Below are 24,602 nucleotides of genomic sequence, written 5' to 3'. Positions count from 1 at the left end.
TTTTAGATTAAACTGAAGCAGAAATTTCCCTAAGGACTGAAGTCTGGGGGAATGCAGAGATCTAAATACTCGCTAAGGCATGAGCTAGCAAAGCTCTAAGCACACACTTAATTTAAGCCCACAGTTAAGTCCACCCGTATTGAGCAGAGCATTTGCAGTCTTGGAGCCAGGTTTTTAAAGATGCAGAATGCATACAGGCACCTAGTGGGCATATCAGAAATGCTAAAGTGCCTAATTCCCATTGACTTCAGTGGCAGCTAGGTGCCTGCATGCTTCTGAAAATCCCAGTCTGCGCTCATCAGCATCTTTACATGACTAAACAACTATGCACTCTGGCGTCCTAATTCTGTTATACTAAGGCCCTGTTACATCACTGCAAAGAGTTTCTTAGACTAAATGCAACTCACTCCTATTTTAAGACTCCTTTTTGCTCAGGGTTTTGTCTATACTAGGTCAATATAGTCAAAGTGATATAAACCCCCTAAGATGAATGCAGCTGTATCGGTATGAAACTGCTTTACACCTATATGGCTATTTCTTTCTTCTTTTCTTTCTTACCCTCTATCAGGGTAAGTCACCTTTATATCATCAGAACAGTATCAATGCTAGGACTTTGGCTGGCATAATTGTGTGATTAAAAAAAATCGTGCCCTTACCTGAAATGATGATATAGCTAATACTTTTCAGTGGAGACATTAACTGCGCAGTAGCCTAATAACACTGTGCAGTAGCGTGCTAGGCAAAACCTGTGCTAATATGCTACTGCACAGTAGTATTAAACTATTGCACAGTTAGCGTCTGTAAAAACCTATGCGCCAGCACTACTGCGCAGTAGTGCCAGTTACTGTGCATTGATTAAGTACTTGGTTAGCCAAGTACTAAACTTAATGTGCAGTAACTTCAGCACATTAATGAAAGTATAGCTGCACCCAGTATAGGCCAGGCCTAAATGTAATTGAAAATCAACCCATCAGAAGGTAACTTAAAGTGAAGCACAGGTTTTAAAAACTTGGTTGAACTGGGATTTTAAGCATATGCTTAACTCCAAGCACATAAGCCGGTCCAACTCTATCTACAGGACTACTCTCCAGTGCTTTAAATTCAGCATCTTGTAAAGAGCTCTGCTGAATCAGGGCCCCAAGAGACCAATTTTTCAACTGCTTGCTGCCCTGGAAAGCACAACAGTCCTTGCTGGTTCACCTCACAAGGTCTGCTTCTTTCAGGACAGAACTGGGGGCCAGATTATAATGCCTTTACTTATACTCTCAGTGACCTATTTGGTTTCAGTGGAACCACTGGGAGATAGCTGCTGCTCAGCCTAATTAGAGAAAGCAGAATCTGGCCTTGGACTTCCTTCTCTAAGCTAGGTATATGACCAGACTGGCAAGCTGTAGCTGCAGAAAGGAATGCACTTCCTCCAGCCGCAGCTTCACCAGGAGGAGAGAATACCTTCAATTTACTGGGTGACTTGAGCATCTGCACAGCCAACAGACCTCTGGGCCAGATTTGCTTTTAAAGCACAGAAATGTTGCCAGACAATGCCTATGACTTAAATATTTCCATAGCAAAGCCCTGAACAAATAGGAAAGGATGAATAAATGTGAGGAAATAGTGACCTACTCAAAGACATTTCACAAGCAGAAGATGAGGCTAAATTCATGGATTAAAATATTTAATTAGAATTATTCACACAGCTCTAATTACATCACCTTGGGTAACAGCATTTATAACATGCATGAACATACACACAGGCACATGCACACATATATCAGGCACACTTGCCTTCCCATTCACCCACAAGTCAACAAACTTCTACATACTCTCCCAACCCCACCTCCCTCTACCTCTTATGCCCCCTCTCAGGTAAGCTGATTTAGATCTAAGGTTCACACGGAGGTGAGGTTGGAGCCTCATTGGGCAGGAGGAAGATTGGATAGGCTGTGGGTGAGGGGGTAGCATCTAGAAGACCCAGTCATGAACCAGGATGCATCATGGATCATACTTGGACTTGAACAAAAAGATTCCCTTCTCCAAAGAGCTTACAATTGAAGTAATGATCTCCACTGGAGCACTGGAGAGACAATAATACAAAGCAAGGCAAGAAGAACAAAAGGAATAAGGGACGTTTGAAAGAATCTTGAAGATAAAACCCTCAACATTATTAGGGAAGAGAGTAAGAATGAAATTGCCAAGCAAACAAAATGCTATTTTCATCATATTTTTTTCCAGGTCTGACCCCGAAAACAGTTATGCAAAATAACCCCATTGACTTCCATTCACTTCACTGGGAGTTGGAACAGGCATTGGTGCATACCCCTATATTATCAATATATACATCCTCATCTATGATGCTGGTAGCACCTGAGAATTGTGTTAACACAGTGGATTTTTTGCTGTTTGATTACTGGGGATCCTGGTTTTCTCTGATTTTAAAAAATCCCCAATTTTCAGTTAAAAAAAAGTAACCCCAAATCCACATTTTTCTGTGATTTAAATGAAACACCATATATATATATATATATATATATATATATATATATGGTGTGTATATATATATATATATTAAAAAGGTAACCCCAAATCCACATTTTTCTGTGATTTAAATGAAACACCATATATATATATGGTGTGTATATATGTGTGTGTATATATATATATATATATTAAGAAAGTAACCCCAAATCCACATTTTTCTGTGATTTAAATGAAACACCATATATATATGGTGTGTGTGTGTGTGTGTGTGTGTGTGTGTGTGTGTGTGTGTGTGTGTGTGGTGTTTCATATATGTTCCCCAAAATTGGGGATTTTTTTTTAAATCAGAGAAAACCAGGATCCTTGTTGATTACTGTGCACATTTCTCCCAGTTGGGTAAAAAATATCCATGAGCTCAGTTTCACTTTATAGTCACTTAGGGGCCTGAAATCAATGAGGTAGTTATACTTTGCAGCTATGTTTGGCTCACAAACACTACAGAAGGATGTTTATTGGTCCAAAAACAGCCTCATATTGCTTCTTGTGTAAGTTATGGAATAGTTCTGTTGCTCTCTAGTTTGAAAAAAGAGAAAGGCCTACGTCTCCAGAGAATCTAAATACTCGTAACTGTAGTGGCGTCAACAAGGGTTGCATATATGCTCAGCCCCACTGGAAATCGGTGTCATTTTTTTTCTTAATAAAGAAAATCTATATTCAAGACAAATGGCAGCTTTGCAAATATGACCCTGAATGTGCAAAAATGTAAGGAGGAGATTTTCAAAGGCACACATAGCCATTAGGGACCCACTGTCTCTCAATAGGGTTAGGTGTCCTTGGAAAAGCTCTCTTTTAAGCATACGCATCAGTTTGGACCAAATAACAGTCAAACTCATCTCAAAGAGCCGAAGTACCCATATCGAAAGCCAGCAGGAATTAGATATCCAAATCACTTTGGAAATGAGATTTAGGCTGCTAAATCTCCTTAAAGGTTTTTTGAAAATTGTCTCCATAATACATTAGTCATGATCAAAGTAGAATATCCTATCCAGGCACCTTATTTCTGCTTATGCCTCAAGAAAAATGCATTTCTCGTGTTGTTATTAATTTTTTTATGACCTGGACCTGGAATGAAGTCCATAGAGAGATCCCTGCACCCACACAGAGCCCATTGGCTTCACTGAGACTCCACACAAGCGCAGGAGCTTGCTCAGGACTGGGGCTTCTGGCTGAAAAGGTAACGCTGCAGAGCTTAATTCTTATGAGCTTTGAATGAGCAGGGTAGTGACTGCATTTTATTTTAATGCCACAAGAGGTCAGTGTCAGGTAAGGAACTTTCTAATGTGCTAGAGAGAGTGAAATGTAGATTCATTTTCTGTACGTGTAATGTTCTATAAATTATTTAGTTCTTAAATATCTATGGCACTTTCATAAGACTGCTTCTAAAATTAAAAACAAGATGGCTATGGGTTGCAAAATCAGCAGCCTTTAGCTCAGGTATAAAGCAATTCCAGTTCGATTCAAAGGTCATGGCTCTGCCTACAGAGTCCCGCAAGTACTGTCTAGCAAGTGATCCCAGGAATGGGCCTTTTCTGCCCAGTTTCTCCAGAGCCTCTTGGAGGGTGGATGGCAATTCTAGTGCTAGTGAGCACATTCATATCAGTTTTTACAATGATGTAAGCCACAGTGGTGTCCTGAGTACCCAATAGGCATTCTTTCAGTGCCTCTCCATGTGGTGACAGGAAGCCAGTAATAGTCTGTGTGCATTGGGCAAAAGGCTGCTTCAAAAAAATCGATTAGGGGAACAAGCACACAATATATACATTGACAAAAATTACACCTGACTCTCTGATGGTTCACATTACCCCAGGATAGAGTGATTTGTACCAGTGGGTGCATCACGTATTTTGCCCACCTTTATACTGGCAGAGTATAGATACCCCTCTGTATAGACCTCAACCAGATCCCAATGACATCAGTGACCAAACATCTCTTGATATGGCCTACAATAAGTTGCTTATAGGGGAGCTCCACTCCAGGCCTGTATAGCAATGATGACCCTCCAATGAGCTGCCAAAAGCTTTAAATACAAAGTACTGGGAGCTGCACATTATCCAACAGGTGTTTGGGGTGAAAACATAACTCATTTTCGGCATTGAAATGACATCTTCAGCTACCACCGGGAACTTTTTTCTCATCTTTTCAAGTTGGGAAAAAGTATCAAGTAGTGACGTGTTTTCTCAATAGAAACTGCGACATATTTCAGTATAAGTATTTTTTATATTTAATTACATATGGCGATATCAATTGAAATTCACCCTGTTCCCCTATTTCAAAGGTGTAAGTTGGACTTAAATGGTGTGCATGCTTTGTGCCAGTAGCCGTGACAACAAATCATCTACCTATTAGTCAAGGGAATTTGGATTAACGCAATAATAAGGAATAATAAGGGTCACTATGACCATTGTTTGGGTGTGATATATCATGCACCAAAGGTGTTGGAGACTTGGCTCTCTGAGAACTAAGAACAGCCTGTTAATCCACTTTCCCTGCCATCTACTGCTAGAGATAGACGATGAGACAATGTGTTAATAGCATGTGTGCATTGTGGCTGAATCCAAGCCTCTATGTAATCACTATAGAGGCAATATGCTTCATCCACACTTCATTCTGGGCACAGAGGATGTATTGTATTCCACTACCACCTCTCTCTTCAGTCTGATTTTATCCTGGAGCAATGACCTCATTTAGGAGGCAGCTGTCTGTCCCTGAATGTCTGACCTTGATCTTTTGCAGGCCTGCCTTTTATACAGTCAAAAATCAATGAAGATTGTACAAATCCTGTGAAACACGACGCATTCAGAAATCACCCTTTACATTCTCCCTCCTACCCCACTCAAATAACTCATTTGTTTTCCAGGTTACAATAAAAAAGTTAAGGGAAAAGAAAATGAGACATTAAAAATAAATGCCCATACACAGCAAATTTGGAAAAGCAACAGACAAATTAAGCTCTAGTGAGTGTTGATTTGATTATTACAAATCGGGTCACAGTAATAATGAGGCAACATTTCTCTGAACTCAATCATCTTCATTGTGCTCATTTTAATCTACAAAATCCATCACCTGCTAACAATTTGGCATTCCAAAAGGAACTCATTTTTTATGAGCACCTTGGCTGGAGAGAAGCCAGCAGGAGTAGGCGTGAATGGATGTGTATGAAAGAAAGAGATGGAGCGCCCCATTACATTTGTCGGAGACTGAGCCTTAAACAGGGCTGCTTGAATAATTCATTGCAAATAATAGGCTTCTTTTTTTTTTTCATGCAGTAATTATTCGCCAATCATCTTTTCCATTATTTGACTGTCTCTGGTTTAGTGTAAATTAAACTGGCTCCATGAAGGAAATTTTGACTGCAGACACTGGGCCACGTCCTCAGCAGGTGTCAATTAGCATAGCCCCACCAAATAGCACCCTGCTGATTTGCATCAGTGGGGAGTCTGGCCCTCTCATCACTAAATCACAGACTCATAAAATTGGAACCAACCTACTAAATTGCACCTAGTTCATTCCCTTAGAGACAAGGCAGGATTGTTTCCTATGTGACACATTTTGGAGTGCTTTGTTCAGTCTAGATGTAACAGTTCCTTATAATGATGTTTCCACAAACCCCGTTGGGAGACTGGATAAACTAGGCTATGTTGATCTGTCCAGTTTACATTAGAAGCCTGAATTAATGTTATTCATGCAACTTAGGTATTTAAGGATAAGAAAGACATTTTAGATGGACATACACAAGGAAGCAGTGATTCATTCAAACATGAAGGTGACAGTTTGATCCAGCTGAGTATCTCTAGAATGCCTTTGAGATCTAAGAGTGAAATGCTAGAAAATGGGAAGTATTCATAGTTATTACATTTAAAATGTCTAGCATAGACAACCTGATGGTGGCTGCCTTTCTGATTCTGCCTCCAAAGAAACTCATCATCACTGACACTTTCCATCCTGTGATTATTCAATGATGACTTTTAGAGTCATGTATTTACCTTGCAATCCCTCCTGGAATGGCAAGAACACTTCACTGTCCATGTTAAAACCTGAGGCAGCTAGTTCTCCAATAGATCTTGAAGGGACTGGCTATGGAGCCCACTGCAAGGTCTGACCTTTGCCTTAAGAAAGTAATGGGCAGAGGTTGAGTTTCTATGGTACTGTGTTTCAGGGATGCATTTGGTAGCCATGTTGGTCTGAGACAAAAAGAAATGCAAAACTCTAGAAGTCTTGTTTCAGAGAAGATACCTTTTATTAGACCAATTAAGAAATTGCCAAAATTTTTTTTTTGGCGATTTTTTAGCTGGTCTAATAAAAGGTATCATCTCTGAAACAAGACTTCTAAAGTTCTGCATGTCTTCTTGTGGTACTGCAGAACATTTTTTTCCTAGAGATATATTCTCAGGATGCCTGATTTTCATTGGATGTCAACTGCCACCCTTTTCCTGACTTTATATGAATACCAGTAACAGTAAGCCAGAAAGCCAACAAATCAGAGTGGTTCCAAGACTGTTCAATATTGTCTATGTACAAAGAGATGGGCACACAAAAAGAGATACAAACAATGAGGCGTGGATGGTTTCCCCCTGAAATATCACAAATTTCCTCTCAGCTTGCACTAAATATTTGGGTTTCTCTTCTTTTTTTCCCCCCAACCTCAATGCCCCCCCAAAAATGGAGTGGGGAGGGAGGGTAACTACCATGGGCCTGCCCAGAAGTTTCCCCACTACTTTCCCCTCTGATTTCTCTAGCTCAGTGGTTCTCAGTCTGTGGCACGGCTACCACTGGTGGTACACAGATAACCTGTCAGTGGTACTCACTAACAGATTTATTATAATTACTTTATATGACAAAAATTTGCTAGTGGTACTTAGGGTTGAACCAAAAAAGTTTGCAGATGACACCAAATTATGGGGGAGGGTGGTCACACTGCAGGACAGGCTGGGAATACAGACCAACTTGGACATGCTCTCAAGGTGGGCTGACCAAAACCAGATGGCCTTCAGTGTTGAGAAGTGTAAGGTGCTCCACCTCAGTAGGAAGAACCCTCAACACACTTACAAGCTTGGCAGTGCTACGCGTGCTAGCACCATGACCAAAAGAGACTTGGGGGTCCCGATTGACCACAAGATGAATATGAGTCACCAATGTGATGCTGTGGCTGGCAAAGCAAACCAAACTCTGGCATGCATCTACCGATGTATCTCAAGCAAAACCAGGGACGTCATCCTCCCACTTTATTGAGCCTTGGTGAGGCCGCAGCTGGAGTACTACATCTAGTTTTGGGACCCCCACTTCAGGAGGGATGTGGAAAAGCTTGAGAGAGTCCAGAGGAGAGCCACTCATATGATCCAATGCCTGGAGGGCAGGCCATATGAGGAGAGGCTGAGGGATTTGGGACTCTTCAGTCTGGAAAAGAGAAGGCTCAGGGGTGACTTGGTAGCAGCCAACAATTATATAAGAGGGGTACATCAGGACCTGGGAGTACAGCTGTTCACCAGAGCTCCCCAAGGGATAACTAGGTCTAATGGCCACAAACTCCAGGAAGGCTGATTTAGACTAGACATAAGGAAAAAAAATTTTACGGTGTGTGTGTCCAGGGTCTGGAACAGACTCCCCCCAGAGGTGGTGCAAGCACCTACTCTGGACTCTTTCAAAAAACATCTGGATCTTTTTCTTGCTGGGATCACTTGATCCCAGATTACTTCCTGCCTATGGCGGGAGAGGGGGCTGGACTCAATGATCTCATGAGGTCCCTTTCAACCCCTAATGTCTACAAAATCTATAAAAAATCTGCTGCTGGTGGTACTTAAGGTTGTATCATGTTAAATTGGTGGTACACAATCTGTCAAGAGTTTGGGAACCGCTGCTCTAGGTAGCTCCAGAGCAATAAATATGGGCACTCAAACCTTCCAGTGGCTCAGCAGCTGGAGTCACCAATGCACTGTCAGTACATCCCCTGGACTGGGAGCTAGTATTAAAGCAAGATTTGTCCTGAGCAGCTTTAAAGAATAAAAAGAAGAAGACAAGGAAGAAGAAGAAGAAGAAGAAGAGTGAAAGAGGAGGAAGAGGAAAAAAAGGAAGAAAAGGGAGAAAAAGAGGAAGAAGAAGAGGAAGAAGAAGTAAAAGAGGATGAAAAAGATGTGGAAGAAGAAGAAAAAAAGAAGACAAAGAAGAGGAAGAAGAAGAGAAAAAGAGGAGGAAGAGGAAAAGAAGGAAGAAAAGGGAGAAAAAGAGGAAGAAGAAGAAAAAGAATAAGATGAGGAAGAAGAAGAAAAAGAAGAGGAAAAGGAAGAAAAAGAATAAGACGAAGAAGAAGAAGACGAGGAAGAAGAAGAAGAAAAAGAAAAAAGAAGACGACGACGACGAGGAAGAAGAAGAAGAAGAGAAAAAGGAAGAAGAAGAAGGGGGAAAGAAAAGGGAAAGGCAGACGGCGCGGGGACTGGCGCAGCAGCCGGAGGGCGAGGATGGGGTCGTGGCGGGAGGGACGCACGTGGGCGCGTTCAGCACCGCGGACAGCGGCCGCCGGCCCCGGGGGGACAGGCCGGGCCCCGGGCGCGCGGTGCTGCGCGGCGCGGTGCTGCGGTGCGGTGCGGTGCGGTGCGGTGCTGGCCGGGCGGCAGCGCCGGATCAGCATCCCCCGCGGGCTGGGAGGCACCGGGGATGATTTCATCCCCGTGATGCTGCGAGGAGAGCCGCCCCCCGCCTCCCTCCGGCCGCCGCCCGGGTAGCGAGCCCCAGCCCGAGCTCCCCAGTTCCGGTCACGTTGCCGTGTGTTTACGCCGTAGCGCCGGGGTGGGCTGGAGCCGGGGCCCTGCAGCCGGAGGCCTGCGGCTCGGCGCTCCCTGCCCCCCGCCGGCGCTGCCATGGAGGCTGCAAGTTTGGAGGCGGCTGGGAAAGGTGCCCTCTAGCCCAGCGCGCCAGGCTGGGAGCCAGATCTAGGCGAGACGGAGGAGAGGAGGCTGCCGGGGGTCCTCTGCCCCCCACCCCAATCCGGATCCGTGTCTGGGAGGAGTGGGGGCCCTGGCTGTGCTGAGCCCCCCGCGCGCCGGCTTTGCCCTTGTCCTGCGCCAATGCAACACCTCCGTTGATGACACCCAGCAGCCGCCAGCAAGTTTCTCCTCTTTCCCCCCAGGTAAGAGAAACCCGGCCTGTTGTATGCGGGGAAGGGGGGATTCTGGGCAGGAAGCTTTGCCCTGGGGGCACCAGCAGCCTGCAAACTCCTGGGGGCTGAGTGGGACCGAGGGCTGGGGACAGCTGCAGGACTGGGATGCTCAGGACACAGGACAGGGTCACTTTGCCTGATGTGGGCCTCCCCCACCCTGTCCTGCCAGGTGTCCGCAGAGGTCAGCGGCTTCAGTCCAGGTTGTGGGAGAAGGATTCCCAACTAAAATCCCGTTGGTTCATATCCTGGCCAGTGCCACTGGCAACAACTTCCTCGAGGATCATAACAACAATAATAAACACCCCAATCCCTGCACCTATGTTTCACTTAGACTGGAAGGAAGAATGGGGGAGGGGGAAGAGGGGTCTATCCCATGGGCCTGTGATGTGCCCAGCTGACCTGAGGTTATTAAAGGCTATAAACTAATCAAAGCCTCCGAAAACTACCCGTACTAAGGGCTTCCTCCCACCCCGAATTCGAGTAGTCCATTGTTCCTGTCTGTCCATTGAACAGATTGGTTTAAAGTGGTTACAAGCTGTAATTCTGCATTGGAAGAATGACAAGAGCTGGCACAGAGCAGCTGCTTGCATCCAGGGTCAGCAGTTGTTGTAGCCTCCTCCCTAAGGGGAAATGCAGATGGCAGGGCAGAGTTGCACCTTGGAGCTGGACCCATCCAGAGATGCGTATGCTGCAGTAAGATTTCTGTCCTATGTGCTGGGGAAGGGGTCTCCCCTATACGCAGGGGGAACTTGTCCTGTGCTGGAAGCCCTCCTTGCTGTTCTAGAAGTTCCCTCACCCCAGGAAAAGAGGCTGGCACCTGTTCTTCCTCCCTGGAGCTACTGATGCAGATGTAAATCGAGTCAAAATTGCAATGAAGCTCACTTTCTATTTCCACCAGTAATTACAGAGTTAAGTGCATTACAAGGTGGGGTTGCTGGAGTCAGTGAGAGTTTTGCCACAGAAAGCCCCCAGAAGCTAGCAGCTTAAATTGAACAGGACGCAGGACCAAGCCATAAGAATCCTACACATATCATTATGATTTGTGCACAGTTGACTGTGGGCCAAATTCTGCTCCCAGCAATAGTGATACCAGAGTAACTCCACTGAGGCCAGCAACAGCAATTTGGGTCTTACATTCAGCCTAATGGATTAAAAGCAAAAGCATTAGTGCTTGGCTGTCACTCAGCTGGGCATGTTTAAAAAATGTATAGAAAACATGGTTATAAATTTGTTTGCACTGATCTCAGTAGATGATGAGACCAGCCAGCATGGATTTGAGTGAACTCCTGGTCCCGTTGGACTCAATGAAGACTTTGCTGTTGACTTTACCAGGGCCAAGGTTTCATCTCTGCTTTCTGTTCCTGTCTTTGCCACTGTTTCCGTGACCTTGGGCAAGTTCCTTAACCTCTTTGTGCCTTAGTTTCCCCCCTGATATGTAAAACAGACAGAATGCATTACATCAGTGTTGTGAGGCTTCATCAGTTTAATTTATGCTTGGAAATCTACAAGTGGAAAATATTCCTCAGTGTATCTGTGTTTATGCCAGCAGTTCTTTCTGCATCATGCTAGAGAACTGCAGTGGGAGAAATCAGTGACCTGGTATTGCAAACCTAATTACTGGAGTAGTTCCCCTGGCTACTAGCTTGTAAGCCTGGCTTTTATAAGGAAACTTTATATATGAATAGTGATGGATTGAGCTCTGGTTTTATGTTCTTGTTCCCATGGATGCACAGCCAAGTGCCAAGGCATGTATCATACATGTGTTTTGAAATGTGTAATCAGGCACTGGAGCGTTCCCTTTTTTTAGGCCAAGATTCTGGTTTTCATATTAGCATGTTATACATATATGTGTGTGTGTGTGTGTGGTTTTCATATTAGCATGCTATATATATGTGTGTTTGTGTGTGTGTACACATACACACACACACCTCAGGCAATGCTACCATGGAAGTAAATTCTTAGGCAAGCTGATTGTGCAATGAAAAGCATTCATCTGTTAATTAAAATCTGACCCTATCATTTCATCTGCTTCTGAAACACTGGTTAAATTACATTACTTAGCAAAATAAGTGAAACTAAATGGGGGCAATTTAGGTCTTTCAGGTGCTGCTGTATTTAGTTATAAGTGAGACTAGGCCCCTATTGTGCTTGGTGCTCCATGTTAATATAGTAAGACAGTCCCAACCCCAAGAGAGAGAAAGGTGAGACAAGAGTTATGGTTACCTCCATTTTACAGATGGGGGAGCGAGGCACAGAGAGATTAAATGATGGCCCAGGGACACCCAAGGAATCTATGGTAGCATAGGCAATGTGTAGGGGAAGCACGTGAGGGCACATGCCCCCCACCCGAGATTGGCCACCACCGAAGCTGCCACCAGCTTCTGTAGATGGTCACTGCTCGCCACCCACCACCCTCCCCACCGCCACCATCGGTGGCTGCAGGTGGTCCCCGCTCACCAACGATGACACCGATGTTGGCAGCTGTGGGCATTCCCCACTCGTTGACACCAACGCTGGTGGCTGTGGGCGGTCCCCACTCACCACTATGCTGCCCTCCTCCAGTATCGGGAGGCACCAGTTGTTAATGTATGGTATGGTAGGGCAGGGTTTACAGATCTCCAACATCTCTGTTGAGGCTGTAACACAAGGCCAAGACACCCCTTGCTTCTATTACAATGGTTTGATTCTTAGTGCAGGTAGAACCTGCCAGACCGAAGTCCTTTGCTTATCAAAGGAACATGCCCAGCAGGAGCTCCCTGGGCAGGCAACCAGGTCAGGGAGGCGAGTAGCACACTTCCTCCATGTGCCTCTCAGCCTCTCAGAATGGCTCTCAGCGCTGTCGAGGAAGGATCCGCTCCAAGCCAAGATCAGTGCTCATCCTGCATGCCCAGCAAATCCCTCTGCTGAGCCTGCCAACAGGAACAGTCATTAGTGCCAGCCGAGACACCTTTCTGCTCGGAGCTTTGAAAATGGCAAAGTGCTTCCTATTAATATCTGTATTAATTACTGGTAATGCGGATACTACAAGCCACATTCACACTGACACACAGGTTCCTTTGTACTTACCCGTGAAGCACAGGGGGGCTCTAAATTGGGAGTGAATTACATTCATTCAAAACCCCTTTGAAGCTGCCAGATTGAAACAAAGGGCCTTAGATTAATAACAAAGTGGCTTTACTTGTCCAGTGGAACCTGGATGGAGATCAAAGTCATTTTGCTTAGACCATGTTATAGCAAATACATTTAACTGTTGGCCAGATGAGCTAAGTATGGATCACAATCCAATCTGAAGTGGGAGGTTCCACCTCTTGCTACCGCGCCCCTCCACTCCTCAGAGCAGGTTCACACAGTGGCTCCAGATTTCTTTTCTTCCCTTACAGTACAATCAATATACGCTGAGACCCACATTCCTCTTTCTGTGTATACGAAAGACATGACAGTGACCTTTCACTTCATCTATTATTTACCTAGTAAAAAGCTGGCATTTCAAAGAACCTGACTTTACAACAGAACCTGTTCTCAAAGATAAAAAAGTGCAGCCCCTCTAATGATCAATTAAAGTATGGAAACTTTGGACCAAAATGTTTAAGCCAAGGGGCCTGAGGTTGGTGTTCTTGCACCTAAGTGCACAGTTTTATTGTCAGGAGGGTTGTGCATGCACACATGCATACACACACACACACACACATGCATGTGCACACACACACACACACACACACACACACACACACACATTCTAGTATGAACTACATGAGCTCAGCACCCCCAAAACTACAGCATATATTTTGGACTTTATCAGTTAAGCCTACCTCCATGTTATAGAAGAGGGCTTCAAAATATTTTTAAAGATATTTAGGCCCTCAAATACTTTTAAAGTCTCTCCCTAAGTGCCTTGCCCAAAGTCAACCAGGGGAGATGCTAGGGAATGAATCACAGGTCTCACACCCTACGTGGACCCCCTAGGAAGACTGCTTTCAAGGGTAACTTAGGAGTTCAAGTTTCATTGAAAGTCAGTGGGACTTAGGAACCTGGCTGCCTGAGTCATTTGTAGAAATGGGACGTGGGTGTCTCAGTTAGATGTATTTTGAAACGATACCTGAGACCAGCATCCCAGAATCTATGATAGCAGAAGGGTTTTCCCTCAGTGTTTAAATGTCTTCTGAAAGTTTGAACCACCATCCTGAGACCAGAAGGACTGGAAAGTGTTACAAAAGGGAAAGGGCACAAGAGTCCATGTATGCAAGGGGCCAGTTTTTAATTTGTTGATCAGTCAAACCTCTGTTGTAAGGCCCTGATCTTGAGACTATTGAAGTCTATGCAAAATTCCCACTGAGTTCAGTTGTATGGGTTCAGGTACCAGGTACAGTGGACACCTTGGACTTTGTCAATACAGAATGAAGAGACAGAGACTCTTCAAGCTCCTTAAGAAGAAATAGTCAGCATTGACCACAGGCATCACTTAAGCTTTCAAATTGTGGGTGAATTTCACAAATGAGGAACTGTTTAGCTGACAACAAAGAGATGGAAATTCACTTTCCATTCTCCTAAAAAAAAAAAAAAAAACACAGTACAATATGTTTCCAGAAACCCATTTCCACATTCCCTATCTGAGAGTGCAGATATTTCAGGGTAATATATTACTTGAAAAATCTATCATATGACCTTGGCTTCTACTCAGATAGCAAGATGGAGAATTTCATAGGAGTCTGAAGGGGTGAGGCACCCAACTTCTCTTCACTTTCTGTGGGATTTGAGGACCAGATTTTCAGCAGGGCATTCATATTTAATAATGCAGGTCAGTGCTTTGGAAAACCCCCGGAGGTGTCTAGGCAGCTCCCACTGGTTTCTAGAGGAATTGGACAGTTAATCTGGTTAGGTGTATCTGAAACTCTCACTATGAATCTATATGAATCTTGAGATCCTGAAATACTTTAGGATTTCTTAAGGTGATATCTTTTATTGGACCAACTATGGTTTGAGATAAAGTTAGACAAGCTTTCAAATGCAAGGCATTCTTCATCTGCCTTGCATTTGAAAGCTTGTCTAACTCTATCCCAACTACATAGCTGGTCCAATAAAATCTATCACCCTAAGAAATCCTTGCTCTCATATAACTTCTGGACCATCACAGATACAACATCACTCTTATACTATTGAAATATTTTAGGACATGGGTTCTGGATACCCATCTCCTAAAAGTGAGCAACATGGAGGAAAAGGAAAGAGTTGTAGGCACAGAAGAAAGATGCTAAAAGTACCATTTTTCCAATCATCAAAGATCCAACAACATGTCTAACAGAGTGAAAGGAAATATGTCAATCAGAGTATGATTTTACCATGTGCCAGCAGTACACTACTGGTGAAAACATGGTGGCATCAGCTTTAGTACAAACCAGCAACCAGAGTACAGACCTCCAGAGACCTTAAGGTATATACTCTGGCCACTAACAACTTCTAAAGGCTCCTTCAATGCTGCTGTTTTGTGCTAGCAAGATTAAGCAAGCAGGGATGGGTTAGCATGGGCTGCAGTCACACCTTCATTTCACTGTGTAGACATACTCCATGTCTACCACTCTTGGTATATTAAACAGCACCTCCCTGAACTCAGATAGAAAGGTCTTACTTAGTAGGAGGGACTTAGGCCCCAAGTGAGGTGATGAATTTGCAGCTGCAATAATGATCTAACCAGGTTTCTTTAGCCCGAACTAGATTTTGATTAATTTATCCTGCATCTGGACAAACACTAGCAGTCCCAATAGGCCTCATGGAACTGAAAAGCATGACAGTCCTTTTCACTTCCCAGATTTAACTATCCTGTCAATCACAGTTAGAAGCAACCCAGAAAACCAAATGGGTTCTCATTAAACAGATAGCTTGATAACTGTGTGACCAGTAGAATATGCACATTATCCCTGATGTGTGAGCAGAGGGAGAAAGAACTGTGATTATGAGGCAGAGGGCACAGAAGGTAGGGAGATCGACTGTAATGTGCTATTATCTTAATTGGCACATGAGCTGAAGCCAGAAAACTGTATGTTTGCAGAGGACACAGCAAAGATGGTCTTCGGTGATCAAGACACTGGCATAGAAGTTGCATTCCTTTCTCCATTCAGCCACAGACTTGCTCTGTGTCCGTAGGCAGGTCATTTAACCTCTCTGTGCCTCAATTCCCCTTCTATCCAATGAAGCCAATACCACTTCCTTACCTCACCAAGGTGTTTGAGGATAAATACTTTGTATCAAAGATGGCAAGATGCACAGATACTATGGTAATGGCTACCAAAGACCTGGGATAGACAGATACCACTGTGCAGAAAGTGAAGTTTATCTCCATAGAAGTGAATGTATTTATTCTGGTGTAATATCCCATAGATTGTGACTAGCAGTTTGTAAAGGTAAAAGTTCCCTGAGGTTTCTGTTTATTTCCATTTGGACTTTATTGCCCTGAGCAACAGTTGATGCACTACTGTGATGGTTCTCGCCTTGAATGAGTTAAAGACTTGTAAGTGGAAACTAAATAAGAATATGAATCCATTTGAAGCTGCGCCTAAGAAAATGGCCAAAAGGTAGCTCCCTCAGAGTCCTTCGTTTCTTGCTTTATTGAAAGTAGCTTTGATAGTAATGGGCTTGGACAGTTGCATCAGTGGAAACAAGGAGCAGACAGACAATGTAAACCACTGTTCAGGTGCAGTTAGCTTGAATCCAATGTAGAATTACCCCAGGAAAATCTGGGAGTAAAGCTATGCTGGTGTTAGGGCCCTAAGCCCATTGTGTTGCAGGGTAGCAGTTTGCTATAGGCAAACAAGCTATTATCTGGTCCTTCTCCACTTATCAGTGAAATGTTCTTGTAATGCCAGCTGCAAGCAGACCTGTCTGTCCTGGATCTCGGTATAACTTACACAGGGAAAACATAAATGTGTTGTGTTTCCAGGTGTGATTTCAAGAAGAATCTAATGTTCTCAAGAAGAATGAATGATTTGAGTCCAATAGTGAGAGCATTCAAACAGCCAGCCAGCCTCAGTTTGTAGACTTAAGTGATGGAGATGCTTTAAACCAGGGTTGGCCAACCCACCATACATGCACCACAAGTGGCACTGACAGCCTCTGTGTGGCACATGGCAGACTGCAGAGGAAATCAGGGAACACAGCAACAGAGAGCAGGGAGCAGAAAGCAGAGCAACAGCTGGGGCATGGGAAGGGGATCAGAGTGGCACTTGGGAGGGCATGGGGCTTACCTTGTAGCACATCTGCCAGAAAGATTGGTCCCCACTGCTTTAAACTAAGAATGGGGTTGTGAAAAAGGATCCTGTATCTAAAGCAGAAGACCTTCCTCTCTACCTGCCTACTTTCTGGGCACTGCAATGGTTTTTCATTACCAGTGGCTGCTAAGCATTCACCGCTTCAACTGTAGTCGGTGCTTGTGCTCAGCATTTCAGAATATTGGACCTCTGTGACTCAGCCTTTCTATCTCTAAAACAGAAACTTTGAGACCCCCAAGACAAAGACCGTTGAGATCATTGGCCTGAACTGTAAAGCATTATCAATCAACCAACAGCAATAAGCATTAGTCAGGCACTTACAAAAAGTGTTTTTGCATCAAGAATATTTCAAGGTAACCTATAGAAAGCTTCCAGTGTTTCACAAGTCATCTCACAAACATGGCACAGCAGTTAAACAATATGTGAATCAACCATTTACCTGCATGTATTTTGCTCCAGCACTCAAAGAATTATTGCAATTGCTACTTCACATCAAAGGAAAAGAGAAAAGAAATTAACCGATTATCAATCACTGAGAATCGGATTTATAAATTCTTCAGCAATCCCTGCAGGTTAATGGATGGACAGTAATTCAGTCACAGGGTTCTGCTAATACAATAAACACTTGAATAGGTTATGAATGTTATTGGAAAGTCAAAACTCGATTCCAATCTTGGTAAATGTTATTGGCCCTAGCATTGTTACCCATAATATATAGATGCTTAATAAATACAGAGAATACAGATTTAGGTCTTAAAAATGGAACCTATTGGAAAAAAAATGTAAGAGTGGATTTAGGGCTTGTCAAAGTGGTGTACTGGCAACCCTCAGATAGCTTGATGGTGACAATGCTGGTATCCCCTATCCCTAGTCACTGTGTCTCCATGCAGTCTGAAGGAGCCATTGCCTACCAGCCAGCGTGGAGGATGACTTGAGAGAACATTTCCAGCTCCCGTTTCTGTTCTGTCTGCACTGAGACAGCAGCAAGACTGTGCCGTGGTGAGCTCAGCTCCTGTTACACTGACATGCTGCTCTCATTCTCATTAACGTGTATGGGAAAAATCACTCTCAAGTCCCTTGGTGACATGGCAGCTACCTAAAACTTCTAGAACAAAGCTGTGAAGAAAAACATCCAGATCTAGGGCCTGGGTTGTGAAAAGCTCTTTAAGCAAGTGAGTCCCAGTGAAGTCAACAACTTACTTAGGAAAGAGATTTTCAAATGATCAGTTAGGAGCTGGACATTTGCATCTCGTTTGTGCTGGAAGAATGCCTTGCCAACTCAGGGTATGAACTATGTCAGCCCTTGTGCTAGTCAAAGGAACAAAAGGCATCTTTTAAAATTTGTCTGTGGCTTTGGACCCCTTGGCATCAGATCTCAAAGCATATTACGCCCATTTACAGAGAAGGAAACTGAGGTACTGGGAGGGGAAATGACTTGCCCAACGTCATCTTGCAGGGCAGCAACAAAGTCAAAAACAGAACCTGTGTCTGTGTACCAGCCCAGTGCTGTAGCCACTTGGCCACGCTGCTTCCCCATGTTAATGGAGTTTGCAGGATGAGAATGGCCACTCATATTCAGAACTAAAAGCAAAACCTCTGCCTCACACTAACCAGTCACTCACAGTACAGGCCAGGGGACCCTTGCTCAAGGAACATGGTAGGAGTCATGGTGCAAGAAGCTAAAGGTGGTCAGAAAATGGTAACTACCAGTATGTCCCATGAAAAATGTTGAAAGAAACCATAGCATGTCTCATGCCCCCTCTACTCGCCCACTCCTAATTTTTGCTGAGAAACATTAGATGCATTTCTTTACTAGAAAAGAAAAATCAGTGTTTGAACTACCAGAAAATGTGCTTTCTCAGCTCTTTTCATCAAGTAAAAAAATTATATTCAGAAAAAAATTAAGCAGAACAAGTTTTCTTTTAATAAAAGGTTCATTTTCAGCAGTATATATAGCTATATATATATATATATATAGCTATATATACGTGTGTGTGTGTGTGTGATATATATATATATATATATATATATATATATATATATTGTGTGTGTGTGTGTGTGTGTGTATACACATACATGGCTCAATAGAAAGTTTTCAAGCAATTCTGATAGACTCTACAGACATTTCAATTGGACAAAACAATATGATTGAAAACAACACTTGAGTAGAAATGCTTTGTCCCACCTAGTTTTTTACGAGTCCAGAGATATGGTTCCCACAAATTTGCTTGAAAAAGGGTTCCAAAACTTAATATATCTCTTCTTGTTGCACTGCTATAAATCCAGAGGCAGTGGAATTAGTCTGAATTTACACCAAAATAGAGAAGCGACTTTGGCTCTTTCCTGCAGCATGATTTGTTTTTGCAGTGTCTTATCCTGCTTGGACAATAAGGAAGCTCTGGGAATTTATGGGCAAGCCAATTTTATATCACAGAAACCACTAAAAAACAATGGCTTTCTTAGCTACCGCACATAAATACCCACCTCTTTAACAAAATCTTACTGAATGCTATCTCTGAGGTTGCAAACAAAGGAGAAATGCCAGCTCAGCTGAAATTGTTGCATGTCATTACTGTGTAGGGCTTTGAGCTTTGCTCACTCTTTTCGTTAATGTGTCAGTAGTAAATTATTAGACAAGTCAGAGCTTGGTGATTTGTTAGCCTCTGTGCTAATGCTGAATGGGGCAAAAATACACCTGATCTTTTTTTTTTTAGACTATGCTAAAAGGGAGGTACTTCAGTAGAGAGAATAAGGACAACTAAAATAGAAATGACTGAGAAACTGAATACAGAGCTGGATATTTTTTCTTATAGGTTTAAAAATTGTCAGAATGTAAAGGACTGTATAACCACCAGGGCATGACCCCTCTACATGGAGCATCTGGACCTTTGGTCTAGACGTGCACGGATAAATAGGCAAAGCACTATTGAGGCCTGCATCTCATTTACACTAAAATCACTTTATACTGGCCTAGACCAGATGTGAGGGTAAACTATACTTCTCAAAACAGTTTAAAGTGACCTTTAATGAGAATCAAGCCTTTTGCATACCATATTCCTTCCAATATAAGATGTCCTTGAATTTAAGATGCACTCAAATTTCCCAACACTCAGTTTAAGAAAAAAACAAAGCATTCGATAAAGACCTGCTTACAAAGATACAGCTTCTGTGCTGCACAGAAGATCTTTTGTTACTTTTTTTTCCTTACTTGCAATTCCAGGCATAGGCCATTCTTAGACAAAATGTCTAAAAATATGTTTTAATGAATAGGTTTTTAAAAGTATGGCTTATATTAAAAGAAGTATGGTAGTTAATGGTCACACATCTCACAGGGTTTGAGTGCATTTCTGAGCCGTTTACAGGGTGCACAATCTGGTCTGCTCACAGTAGTTCATTTCTTAGATGGAAGAAACAGCTTAAATTTTTATTTTGCTTCCATAAATGATTCCCAGGGGCATGTCAGGAGCTAATGAAAAGCAACCACAAATGCCAAGATAGTCATCTGTATTTGGAGATATCCACATCCCATTATTTTTGGCTTTACCCAGATTCCTGTACAGCCCCAAAGCTAGATTCTAATCTTAGCAACCTGGAGTTATATCTAGAATAACCCTATGTATTTAAATAGCATGAATGTGATCAGAACTGAAAGCCTAGTTTTCCTCTTATTGAACCAGAATAGTGAGTAATTCCTGTTTGATCCCTCAAGCAGGACAGAAATCGGAGGGAACATTATGTCTTTATGCACTTATTTATTTACATGATGGCTAATTGCTGCTCCTGGCATTAAGCAACTTGCCAACACATTTGCAGTGTCACCAATTAGGTCTACTCATTTCAGTCCCTCTTACCTGTTTCAGTCCTTCCTAAACCAATGCAAGCTTCCATCAGTCATCAAAATAATAATGGATAAAGGCTTTGACTTTCAATAGCACTCAGCACTAGTATCTAAGCCTCTTCCTGCTGGAGTCAAGGGGAAATTTTTCAGTGAGAGGGCTTAAGCAATACTAAGTAATTTGGACAATCTCAGACTGCACTCCTCAGTGCTTGAAAGGCTTCTTGGCAGTTTTGTTCATGAAAATGGCCTGCATTTTGGTAGTGTCTTTAATAAACCTACTGCCAACGCAGATTCCAGCTGGTGTAAACCTGCTGAATAGTTAATACAGGGACCCTCCTGGAGGGAAAAGTTTGTTAAAAGGAGTAGAAATGCTCTGGGATCCACAGACAATGGAACTGGTGCTGAAGAGGAGGCCTTCTCTTTCCAAAAAACCCCAGCTGGCCCTCAAAATTAACACAGCACTTGGGGCTGCTCCGTTCTAAGGGATGGATCCCAAAGGAAGGGAACCAGCCTCTCTTTGCAGCACAGGTAACTCAAACATGGGTGTGTACATCAGAACTCCTTAGAGACTATGAGCCTGGTCCAGCTCCCAGATACTGAGCCATGACTATTTAGTTCAAATTGTAGCAGCTCATGCTCTTATTTCTGCAGGTCCCTAGTTTAACCCCTAGTGCATTAACCAAGATGACAGTCATCACAGCTAAAGCTCAGCCCACTCTCCAAAATAGGACGTGTTTGCACCGTGAATGCTGCACCCCTGGAAAGGACAAGCAGATAAAGAGCAGAAGGAGCCTTGCTGCTGGGGTATCCCCATAAAGAAGCCAAAGGGTACCCTGGAGCCCAGATGGATGGAGAGATTCCTTCCTCTGTGGATCCTTCAGCTCCAGACAGTTTGGGGATGCAAGGAAGCTGTGTCCATTACCCTCTCCCAGGATAAACCAACCTTCCCCGCTGTCTGTTTGCCTATCTGCAAATATATATCATGCTATCCAAATGCCTGGATAGGTTTACGAAGGGTTGGTAAGGCCCCAGCCATCTCCCCCCCCCCCCAAAAAAAAAAAAAAAAAGGAAACCTTAATAAAGTAAACTGTCCTGCATTTGGGTTGAGATGATCTAGTGGTTAGAGCAGAGGTCTGGCTCTCAGGACTCCTGGGTTCTCTTCTCAGCTGTATGAGTTGAGATGCACTTTAGCTCCCTGTGGCTGAGTTTCCTGTAAACTGGAGATAAAATTACTTGCCGATCTCATGGGGTATTGCATAGCTGCATTAATGAAGTGCATAAAGTGCAATGAGATCCTTGGGGGGAAAGCGCTGTGGAGCAGCAAACTATTAGTTCTAGACAAGTCCACTCCAGTGCCTACCTAGTCATCAGTGCCTGTGCTGATGATCACAATAACAGTTCTACAGGTAAGTACATTAATTTAGCTTTGGAGCCTGATTTTCCTCTGTAAAATATTAACAGCATGGAAGGCCTGTTTTTAGGACTTTCACGGGTTGTTCGTTTATTAGCAGCAAGAAAGCATTAAACTGATGGGAGGCCCAGGGCGCGGGAGGGATTGTCAAGCTTTCTGATGCTGCTAGTAATCTTTGGAATCAAGTTTAAATGCATTTGTATTTGATTTAGGAAGGGGGAATTGGATTAAAATGTACAAAATAAGACATTCTCATTCTGTAAATGATCCCAGGCATTTGTTTAACTTTGAAATCGTTATGGCAAAAAAAAAGAAAGGCAGATGTAGATGAATAAGGAAATAGAAATAACTTCTCAGTGACAGAAAGATGCAGCAACAGCCTTCGTATCCTCACCAGCAAAAATCCTCCAAACCATCCCAGTGGTTTGCCACAGATAAAGTATATTGTTTCTCCCACCCTCTGGGTTCTATGCATAGCATAATAATGGTTGCCACATCCGTCAGAAATGGTATTTCCCAGGATTAAGGATTCTTTCGAAGGTTTATTTTTATCTCCGCTGTGCAGTAGCACAGGTAGGCGAGCTAATGCAGCTGCATTACAGAACCAATTAACATGTAGTGATGAACTCCATAACCTCAAGGGACTCAGCTTCCATGAAGCAGGACTGACATCACCGCTTGTCTGTCGTGTAAATTACCAGCGAAGATGTTTCTTCCTCTATAAGACAACACGAATCTCCTTGCCACATAACACTGACTGGGTTAGACTCAGCATATTGTATTTTTTCATGCATTAGATCTTTTGCTGCAGCTACTGATTCAGACTATGCAGCTTTCCGAACAACAGCCAAATTCATCTGTGGTTTAAATCCGCTCCGGAGTTAATCTCTCCCAGAAGTAATTCCACTCAGTAATGAACGTGGCCCCAGAATGTCTGTCTGCTTTCAAGCACGGCTGAAAGATGTATGAGGAAGACAGCATTTTTTGCTGAGAAAAGACCCGCAGAGTTCTCTGAAGCGAACCAAGGGCAAAGCAGTAGACTGACAGGATATCTCCAAGGGAAATGGATGAATGATGAGGGTTATTCAGGAGATACTTGACCTCAGAATCAGTCAGCCCTGAAACAATGTCCTGTTGTGGTATGAGGCACCATTGGACTTCCAGATAAGTCTTTCTTCAAATAAAAGCAATGTCCGAACTATCCAGGGTCATTAGAGAACTTGCAGCCGCTTCTGAAAGAGCAGGGGCGCTGCCCACGCGTTCTGCCAAGGTTTTAGTCTTCCCAGGTGTCAGGTCCCGATTCAAGTGCTCTGCCCTGTCTAGTTGTAAATGTCCCAAGCCCTAGTGTTACCTTGGCCTCTCTCAGGTGATTGTTTCCCAATCTTAGCCCTTGCCACTGCTCTACCTTGATAAATGCTGCCTCCCCTTAGGCCCCAGCCTTAGGAAAAGGTCACACAATCAAAATACTTGTATGCACTGTTGCTCTAAGAGGGACAAGCACTGGAGGTGGCTGACACATTAACTTTGCCTGCAGAGGGGAGGTGAAGTACGAACCCTGGACTGCATGCCAAGCTCTGATGAGTATTATGGTCAAATCGGCATGGACTCTTCCACCGACCGCCCCCCCCAAAACACCTGTAAGCTTGGCTTTGTAGTTGACTCGGCAATCTGGAGCATCTCCTCCCGAGCATCCTTACATTGCACTCTCCCCACTTCAGTCTCTTCCATGGAGCTCCTATGGTCTAAACTTGGTCATGCAGCCAGATCACATACCTACCTCCCTGCCTTCGGGGGAAGAGTCACTGAAGCCACATCCAAAAAAAACACGCCAAACCCCCAAAGTTTCCCTGGGTTTGCATCGCTCCTTGACAGGGGAAGGGTCAGATCCCATCTCTGGCATCGTATGACAACACCTGCCTTTGCTCCCCTTCTGGTCATGTGAAACACCACTCTGATCTCTGTCTCAGCCTGCTGTCACCGCTGCTCCCCATCCGCTGATCTCATGTTCCTCGCCGCCAATGCTCTCACCCTTGCTCCCACCCCAGGAAAGTGCTTAATTGCTTCTCCTTCTCTTAAGGGAGCACCCTGTGGACCACCCACTCCTCTCAACTCCAGCCTAGGTGCTTTCTGTTAAGCAACTAGAGATCCTTAAAAGTCCAGATGACCCCATTATAGACCTCTCTGCCCTGTCTCCTCCAGCCAGTTCCTACTTCGCTCCTATCTCTTCACTATCAATGTCTCGTTGTCCCATTCCCAATCTACACTTCCCAAGCTTCTCATCCTCTTCCAGTCTTTTTGCCCAGCATGTCTCACCTTTCTGATGTCTCCCTTTCATCTACCCTCATGACAGTCCCTCAGCCTTTTCTATGCTCTCTCTCCGTGGGCAGCCATTACCTGTCTCTGCCACTA

The 24,602-nt window shown here is 43.7% G+C and overlaps 2 protein-coding genes across 3 annotated transcripts in view; one reads left to right on the top strand and one right to left on the bottom strand.

The window, feature by feature from the left end:
* Positions 1-24,602, bottom strand: part of RAP1GAP2 (RAP1 GTPase activating protein 2) — a 318,779-nt gene that overhangs the window by 244,566 nt on the left and 49,611 nt on the right. The window lies entirely within an intron of this gene.
* Positions 9,304-24,602, top strand: part of CCDC92B (coiled-coil domain containing 92B) — a 58,572-nt gene continuing 43,273 nt past the window's right edge. Inside the window, exon 1 of the mRNA XM_019493277.2 lies at positions 9,304-9,655. Coding sequence (XP_019348822.1) covers positions 9,611-9,655 — 45 coding nt within the window. The 5' untranslated portion in view covers positions 9,304-9,610. The remainder of the gene's footprint in view (positions 9,656-24,602) is intronic.

This window comes from Alligator mississippiensis, chromosome 14 (assembly GCF_030867095.1).
Source record: "Alligator mississippiensis isolate rAllMis1 chromosome 14, rAllMis1, whole genome shotgun sequence".
NCBI classification, from domain to species: Eukaryota; Metazoa; Chordata; order Crocodylia; family Alligatoridae; genus Alligator; species Alligator mississippiensis.
The sequence above is the reverse complement of the archived record's forward strand: the minus strand, read 5'-3'. Positions and strand labels throughout refer to the sequence as shown.